Raw genomic sequence first — 9,299 nt, 5'->3', positions numbered from 1 at the left:
GGGGGGTTGTTCCATGTCCCTAAGATGTGTCTCTACAAACCCATAAACCATTAAGTCCTCCTGCCTTAGTTGCTCTTCGATTTCCTCCCATTTTAGCCTATTTCTGCGCGGATGCGCGGAAGCAAGCGCCATCTGGATGGTGGTGTTGCAACGAACCGAGCGCAGCACGCCGCTCTATGAATGGTAGAAACGCTGGAAATGTGTGTTTTACGGTCGAGTTTCCGTGTAACAGAATTATGTTTTCTGGTATATTCAAATTACACTCCGACGCTATCACGTCTGTAGGTTGTGTTTAGGTTGTACTGCGCGATTTTTCTGGCGCAGCAACGCTTTTGCACCACGCGGAGTACCATGGAGTGCCTGCGCGGTTGTGGTTCGGAATGATTTTTCACTAAGCGAAGTCCGACGCTGGATGTTACACTGGCGCGTTAAATTCACTGGATACGCCCTGTGCTACTCCTCCAATTTACGCGTATGTTCGCCCCCATCGCCTGCATCACATGCCATCGCTCACTGCTTTCGTTGCTGCCCATGCTGCTGCCGTTGGCGGCTCGGATTTGCTATGGTGCGCTGCTAGCGCCTTAGGACGGCAGCCTGGTGCCGCGGATTTCTTCCGGTATGTCCTCCAAGATTGCGCGCCCTGGCAGGTTATGCTCCAGCGGCTCCGCCCGTCCCATTGCTCGGTCTGCCTTCTACAGCAGCCTCCGCAGCTTCTAGAGCAGGCGCGAACTTTCTGCTGGGGAGCGTGCTGTATGGGATGAGACGGCCGAAGCAAAACGTGCCAGCGCGCGCAATCTCGAAGGCCATGCTTCCGGTGGCGTTTGCGGCGGCCTGCGGACTTCTGCTGGCCACAATTTCTCCATATGCTTACGAGGTGCGTCGCTCGGCACGTGCGTTTGTGCATGAAACCAAGCCCACTGAACGTGACTGCCTTTGCTGCTTTGCAACACTAAAGCGGTTTTACCAGTATTACGTGTGTTGCTACAGTCGCACGTGGATTGCTAAGAAATAGCGCAGGGGCTGGGGATAAAATCGGGCAAGCTTTGCGGCACTGGCCCTCTGAAGACTACGAAAATCGAAAGCGTGAGGTAGCCTTTACTCATGACTGAACTCTTGCTTCATTTACTGCGTGAACATACCCGGGCTTGCTTCAAGACTAGTTGTTTTCATTCTTGATTTCTTTCACGGGGGTGTTGATCGCCAGAGGCGAAGTGACTGATTGTATGCGCGCTCATCAGTTTCGCTTGAAAGCGGGCTAGCACCACTACGTCATATAAAGCATTTCCTGTATCCTGACGGCTGGCTTACCGCTAGCGCTGAGTGCCCGCGTTCTAGTTCACTGAACCAACGTCATTGTTTATGCGGGAAGTGACACGATTCACAGTGCTACCTGTCCCATGCGGCACTGCGACTTTGCTTACAACTTCGCTCGCTATCTGCTATCCAGGCCTTTGTCGGGTACTATCAACATTGGCACTACTCCAGTGATCCGGAGGCAATGGCAACCGAGCTGTTTGAAGAGTTTTGGCAGTGGAGGCTGAAGGATAGCCCCGAGTTTGCCACCATGGTCGGCTTTCACGGTTACGACCACCTGTTGGAGTCATACTCGATCAAGTCGTTTCAAGACAGGAAAGTGAGTGTTGCTTCTTCTTCTTCTTTTTTTTTTTCGCTTCCTGGCAGTGCGTCTATGTGTACTTTGTCGGTTGGTTCACCGATCTCCGATCTGAGCTGTAAGAACTGCCACTGAAGGGCAAGAAGAACGGTATATTACAGTCTTGATCTGAACAATTTGAACGTGACTGAACGATTTGTCAATTTGTTCAGAAGCAATACCTTGCGACATCTCTCAGCCAGGTATGCCACATTCAACATCCCGGTTTATACAAAAGCGAGTTCTCCCACTCGCAGAAGGAATGTGAATTTAGGCAGAATTGCTGTTTTTAACAGCTATGCACAAAACAATAATGGCACGGAAAGGTTAAATAAGCGCAAACAAGCAGTTGTCTTCCATGAAACTCTGTTCTCTAGCTGGGTGTATTATGTTGAAAGCCATGATAGCTCAGTATGGTGCAGCATTGCTCAGCAGCAGTGCTGTACTGCTGCTGAGCACGAGGTTGCGGGTTAAATTTCTGGCCGCGGCCGCGACATTCTGTTGGAGGCAGAATAGAAAATTGTTTGCGTAGCATACTTTGGATGCATGTTAAAGAACCCCAGGTGCTCGAAATTAATCGAAAATTCCCCACCACAAGATTCTTCATAGCTTCTGTGTAGGTTTGACACATTAAACCACACAATTTTTCTTTAGGACCAAGATTTGTTTACAAAATGACCAGCAGCTTGCACTACTGAGCCGTTACTACATATTTATTTGTAGTGAAACAACCATTCTGATCCTGAGGTCACCCCGCCTTTAGCAGCATCTTCCCTGATGGCTGTTCTGCACAAAATTGAACACCTTTCTTCTGTTTCCCTTTTTAGATTGTACTTTTCTCATAACTGCACCAATTCAATGGTCGGTCAGCATGCATGCGATTTAATAGAAAGCAGAGCAGATTTAATCTGCACCCAAGAGGTTCTATGTTTATGTACATATGATCTGTTTCAGGTTTTACCATATGTGATCAAATGAAACCTATTAATGTAAAGTCATGATGGCTGCTGCTCAAGAACCCAGATGATGAATGCATATCAAAGTACAAACAAGCAAGCATTTGTTCCACATACATGCCCAGCTTGTGTATAGTACCATTGCACAGCTGGCGTGGCCTGGGTGCCACGCAAGGCGGTCCAGCAAGCCATAATTCATGTAACTGCAGAATTGCCTTGAATTGAGAACCAGTGAAAACTGCTAAGAAGATCTACTGGTAAATTTTGTAGTAAAGCTATTAAGTGGTCCAGCATCGCAGTGAAAAAAAAAAAAGAAAAAGCTTTGGAAAATGTAATACTTTTTTCACCACTATTCGGAACTTTACAGCAACCGTAAATTCCTACCATTTGGTTATCAAACCTAGTTGGTATAGAATCCCAAGTGCTTATGAAATCACAACTTCAATTCCTCACATGGCTTTGTAGCCTACTTGGTGCATGTTACTCAAGTGGTCTGAGCTTAATTTTGATGACTTCTCAGTGACATTTGGCATGCATCAGTTATTCCACTTGCTCACAGGAGTTATCATTGCAAAACCTTTATTCTAAGCATTGAACACTGCCTTTGATTACTGAGAGATATTCAAATTAGAACTCAGTATCTGACTCACGTTAGATAATACTAGGCTCAGCATTTGAAATGTGCTAGCCACTGACCTATATTTATGTGTTTAACGAGAGAACATCACAGTCAGAATAACTGCACAATAATGCCTTACATAATGCCACAAATGGTAAAATAGGAATTAGCCTAAGGTGTGCGAGATATTTGCAGCACTAAAGATGGAACACTATATGAAATAAACAGAAGGGGCACTGAGTATCAACGTGTTTACTAAAACAGAATAAGGCAGTACAGTGCGATAGCACTGTTGGGAGTTACAACAGTTATTTGTGAAAGAGCACTTTCCAGACTCCAAGCTTGTCCTATCACTGCATGGTGTTCTTTGGTGCATGTGACAAGTGGGGCAGCTGACCTTTCTCACACCATATTCAAAACTGAACCAGTATATCACATGCAACCTAGCACAAAAGTTACTGGTGAGATAATGACCCCGTAAGGAAAGTGCTGTTTAAGATAGTGTGGTGAATAGAAGTTTTGGAAAGCAGAACTATGGATAATTTTTTTACTCACCTTGGTATATCAACAAAGAAAGAAATGTTTCTGGGTTTCACATGCAAATTTGAGATGTACCAGAAAGCTGATAATAGAGGAAAACCATTGTAGACATACGCTTAATTTCTTTGACAGTTTTTGTATGCATACACTTTGGTTGGGCTGGTGCTACATAGCGCTGAAACCACTAGGCAGAGACAGCAGTGCCACTTCATCCTTCCTATGTCACAGTCTTTCTTATGACTGTACATTCATGTCCTGAAGAAATTTAAAAAACGAGGCAGCTGCTAACACTTCCCACATTTTTTTTTTTCTAATGAAACCAGTGGGGTAAAAGAAAGAAATTAACTACATATGCATTATTGCAAAATAACATGGTAAAAGAAATAAATGGTTGTATATGTAATTTAAAAAATAACGGTGTCTGCTTTCCAGAGAAAAAGCTTCATGATTTCTATCTTGGATTTTTTAAAGCAAAGCTTTCTTTGCCTGTTCCTTTGAATTTCCTGCACCACATCGTGTCGGGGGGTGGTTCAGAGCATGTGTATACATGACAGGTGCACGGCAAAAAGGAAAGGTGATGTGAGAGACTCTTGGACCTCACCGCGTCAAATTTGGACAATGCCTTCTGGCACTCCTTGGGTGTTGCCACATTAGCCTCGTGACAGCTGTAATTATCTGTGACCCCCCCTCAAAAGCATTGCAGAAACTGCAGCGCTTCCCTTTCTACTAACGTGCGAGTCCAGAGGGAACATAGATAGAACTATAGAGAGGAGGGAGGAGAAGAGACAGTTCCCATACAAGGGGGAGGGCAGAGGTGACCTGAGAAGGCAAGGAAACCCTACTGCTATATGACAGCGGTTGCAGGGAAATTGGATAAGCTTAAGTTTAAGGTACGGTACAGTATGTTCCTGCTATTTCTGAAAAAATAAACACCATGCAAATATGTCAAGTGGACAAATTACGCTGGGTGTGCAGAATCAGAGCCACATTAATTAAAGCACACGGCAGGGTCCAGGCAGCACTACGAAAGCGGTCGACCATCAAATCAACACTTCTGTGCCCGCCACAGTAGCTTTGTGGCTATGGCATTGCTAGAGGTTGCGGATCTGATTCCGACCGTGGCAGCCGCATTTCAGCGGGGGCGAAATAGAAAATGCATGTGCACTTCGATTTTGGGAGACGTTAAGGAACATCACGGTGCCAAAATTATGAGGCATGCCACTACGGCCTGCCTCATAATCTGATTGTGGTTTTGGCATGTACAGCCCCATCATCCAATTCAAGTTCAATACTTTTGCCACAATGCGATGCGCCATGTGAGGCAGTGACAATGCTCGACCTGCTCAGAGGTTATGAAATATGGCGCACAACACCACCTCAAGCAAGCACCTCTCCCCATGGGTTCTGTGTACTACACAGACAAACTGCAGTGGTGCATGCAAGGTAACGTTTAATATCAACTCGCCACTTTCATGTTAGACTAAACATTGAGAAAATTAAGCTTTCACCATCCATATTGGTGCTAATTATCGTCAATCAAAGCAACCAGCACAGAAAGCTTCGCTTACATCGATTCCCACAGTGCGTGGTATCAGCATATGTTTTTAAGTAGCTTGGTTTAGCTGTTTAGCACACAATTGAAGCAGCTGCCAGTAAACCAGAACAATAATTTTCAGATGAAAGAATGCACATTGCAAGTTAAGCAATGGTAATTTTATGAAGAGGAGTGGATATAGTCAGTGAAATACTTCCTTTAACTGTATTGAAATAATATTGCATTTTGAAGTGCACAACACAGGACAAGGACAAAACAAGATTATGTACACAGCACTGCCTGCATCCTCTTCTGTATCTTTTTGTCCTGATCACCCGACACGCTTAAATTCTTATTAGATAATTGTGTCATTTTTAGGTGCTGGAATAGACAAAGCATTAATTAAGATGGTGCTTTTAAGTCAGGAAGTGCAACTGTGTGGCTGTATTGTTGAGTACCACCAAAATTATTTAGCTTCATTGATGGTAAATTTTGTAATCAAGAAAGATTTTGCATCTTCAGTGCCATCAGAAACAAAAAAATCTTAAAGAAAAAGTCAATTTACTGTGTCACTTGCCAAAAATGGCCACTTCCGTTGCTTGTTTCAACGTTTTGTAGATTTTAAAGGTAATTAATTCCAAAGTTTCAGTTGTCTAACAGGTACTTTTATTGTGCAGGAGAAAGTGCAGTATTTCCTCAGAAAGGCAGAAGAGCTGCCCAAGTTGAAGGACCAGTGGTCCATATCAAGCCTGAACATACTGATTGATGAGCTGGATGGCTACCTTCGTGGTCTTGACACACACGGGTGCTGTAAATGCTTCTGTCTTCTTTTTTTCTGTGTGTGTGTCTGTTCCTCTTTTTTATGTGCAAAAAAAGTGTCCGATTACGGTACTCCTTAATGCGAAATTTGAGCACAGCTGTATTCATGTTTTCATTTCACAATATGTTGAGGCAAACAATTTGAGACCAAAATCACCATACCGACTGGCAGTAGGCCAGTGCTGTCAGTGCCTTCGCAGAGGGAGAGGCCGTATGGGAATGCTGACATGATGAGTGACATCGAAGCCAGCTATGGAATAAGATGACAACGAAGGTGTGAGCAGTGGGACGAGTGCAAGGGGCAGTATGGGAACGCTGGAATGATGATCAGCATCGGAGCCAGCTATGGAAGAAGACGACGATGAACACACAAGCAGTGGTACTAGAGAGGGATGGCAATGCTCAACCCAGGAATGGGCACCTAAGAGCTGCGCTCTAAAAAGTCTTTAGCAGCAATTTTGTTGTGTTAAAATCTGTTCATGGTGTATCAGTTTGAAACCAAATGTTATCCTGCAGTGTGCTTCCTCTTTGATCCTACATCAGCACGTATTTCAGTACAGTTGAGCCTCAAAAATTTAATGAGCATTGAAATAATGAATTATTAGATATAACAAAGGGAATCTCAGATTTGGCTTGTCGTGCTTTATTTCAGCAATTTTTTACTGCTATAATAAAGCTGAAAAGGCAAGATTCGAGACAATATTGCTTCCAGCAACGCATATATTTTCTCACTGCTCAAAATGTGTATTCTAGTAGTAAAAATGCCAAACACTCAGCAAGCGCTGCTTCAAACAACACATTCTGGATGTGCTTGTCATGGCCATTGATTTGGCTTGGCTGGCCCACAGGTGGCAATCCAGCTTCGTGTGATCCACATTAACAATTCAAAGTGTGTGTTTGTAATTTGGCATTGCTCACGTGCAATGTATCAGCACGGCAAGTGACCAACAAGCCATCAAAATATACAAGAAATACTTTGCTGGCCTGATGGAGGCATCACACTTCTACATTTCTCTTGCATTGACCCAATTGCTGTTCCTTTTTTTTTTTTTTTTTTTTGCTGGCATCAGCACGTATGCTCAAATAATCAGTACTGGATATACCACATTTGAATGATTTTACCGCGCCACCGATTGTAATGCGCAGTTATATTACCACCCAAATATATATAAAAAATAACTTGGTGCCTGTGGTATCGCGGCCTAGCGGCCAGCGAAGAAGAGAGCCAACCAGCCATAACCCAACGAATGATCCCCTTTATTTTCTGAGACCCAATTATATACATCGGAACAGCAGCGCCACAGTCATTCGCAGTGTTTGCAGACAGGTTATTGAAACCAAAACTAACAACACTGCATATTCCTCCCTTGAAAGTTTCAGTGGTTTAGTAAGCTGTTAGTCGGTTAATACTGCAAGGTGCTTTGTACATTAACAACTCACGCTCACAAGGGAAATATAAGGCAATGAAAAAGGGTAACTGGCCAACAACAAAGGAACATCATTTAACGCAAGTACACTCAGCAGCAACTACAAATTTTATATACAAAACCCATGAAAACTCCATTCTCTTCCTACAAAAAAAACATTATCTCGACAAAATGTTCGAAACAACATAAACTATACGAGAAGACCAAAAAAAAACAACTAATAGAGTTATCACACCTAGTCGCCGTAACGTTTTGGAGGTTGTCTTGCCCGTGGTGGTTGGACACGAACAGGAGCTGGACCCGGTTGCAGTTCAGGGTGTTCTGGGTCAGGAGTAGCCCGATAGGCCACAACAGCAGGAAAAAGCTCACCTGCTTGTGGCTAAGGCACGTCTGGGTCGAGAGCAGCACGAGTGGCCACAGGAGCAGGTAGAGTCGCAGCCTCTGCTTGAGATGCCTCATGAGCAACTGGTAGCCCAGGGTTCCCTGGTTACAGGAACCTCGGTGTGCTAGCAGCCTATTGCACATTCCAGGTCTCCTCTGGACGCAGAGTACAGATACCTGAAGGGACTTTGGCAAGCTTGGATGCATTCCAGGTCCTGCCATCAGCGAGGCGGAAAAAGGACTGTCCGTGCTGCTCCAGCACTTTTCGGTGACTGCCAAATGAGGAGTCTCCCTTGAATGTGACAGAATGTTCCTCACCCAGACAAAGTCACCAACTGCGATGTTAGTCTTCTTCGCAGCTCGATGAAAATCTGTCCACTTCTTGCTGCTCTCTTGCTTGTGTTTCACCTGACGACGCACCTGACAGAGCTCGGTAGCTGGGTGCTTGAAGAAGGAAAATGACGGGTGCCCGATGACATCCAGGCATGTTCTCGGCAGATTTCTATGCAGCAACAGAGCTGGGGCGACTCCTGTGGTCGCATGTGGTGTGCACAGGTAGATGCCAAGGTATTCAATGACTGCTGGGCGGAGTGGTCGATGTTCCAGCAAAGCTGTCTGCACAAACTTCTTGAAAACATGGTTGAATCGTTCTACAAGTCCATTCGCTTAGGCTTAGTACACCGAAGAGTGCGAGAGGCAAATGGCACGATCCTTCAGGAACTGGTTGAATTCTCAGGAACAAAACTGAGGCCCATTGTCACACACAATCTCGTTGAGGTAGCCCTCTCGAGAAAATACTGAGAGCAGAAAGATCGTCACTGTGCGCGTTGACACCTCGCTGCAAAACTTTACTTCAGGCCAGTTGGAAAAGTAGTCTATGAAGGTAATAACAAATCTGCAATCGTGCGGCGCTCTTTCCATGGGACTGATGTCGATGGCGACCTCCTGCCATGGACACTCTGGCAGGCGCACAGGTTGCAGCGGAATTACTGCAGTGTTGGCACTCTTGTCTGCAGCCCAGCAGACTAACCCATTGTGAACGGCAATTTCCACTTGCTTGTCCATGCCAGGCTACCAAAACTGCTTTCGTAGTCTCGCCTTGGTGCAAACTATCCCAGGGTGGGCTTCCTGTGTGGTGGAAATGACCTGTGGGGTAAGGGAAGGAGGAACTACGAGCCATTCCCCATGCAAAATCAGGTCGTTGACCACAGACAGTTCTTCACGCACGGCCAAGAATGGCTGAAGTTCACCCAGGATGGACTTGTGAGGAGGCCAAGATGATGTGATGTAAGCCTCGACTTGTTCCCAGGTAGCATCTTCAGGCAGGGCCGGCTGGAACTGTTCTTTGATGAGGCAGAGTGGACCAATGAGA

The 9,299-nt window shown here is 45.1% G+C and overlaps 1 protein-coding gene across 2 annotated transcripts in view; it reads left to right on the top strand.

Annotated features, from left to right (window-relative positions):
* The first annotated feature begins 613 nt into the window (after positions 1 to 613).
* Positions 614 to 9,299, top strand: part of LOC142584615 (uncharacterized) — an 81,740-nt gene continuing 73,054 nt past the window's right edge. Inside the window, exons 1-3 of one of the 2 annotated variants that reach the window (XM_075694755.1) lie at positions 614 to 874; positions 1,448 to 1,633; positions 5,978 to 6,105. In XM_075694755.1, the coding sequence (XP_075550870.1) occupies positions 758 to 874; positions 1,448 to 1,633; positions 5,978 to 6,105 (431 nt within the window). In that variant the 5' untranslated portion in view covers positions 614 to 757. The other variant, XM_075694759.1, reaches the window with a different exon arrangement.

This window comes from Dermacentor variabilis, chromosome 1 (assembly GCF_050947875.1).
Source record: "Dermacentor variabilis isolate Ectoservices chromosome 1, ASM5094787v1, whole genome shotgun sequence".
NCBI lineage: Eukaryota > Metazoa > Arthropoda > Arachnida > Ixodida > Ixodidae > Dermacentor > Dermacentor variabilis.
The sequence above is the reverse complement of the archived record's forward strand: the minus strand, read 5'-3'. Positions and strand labels throughout refer to the sequence as shown.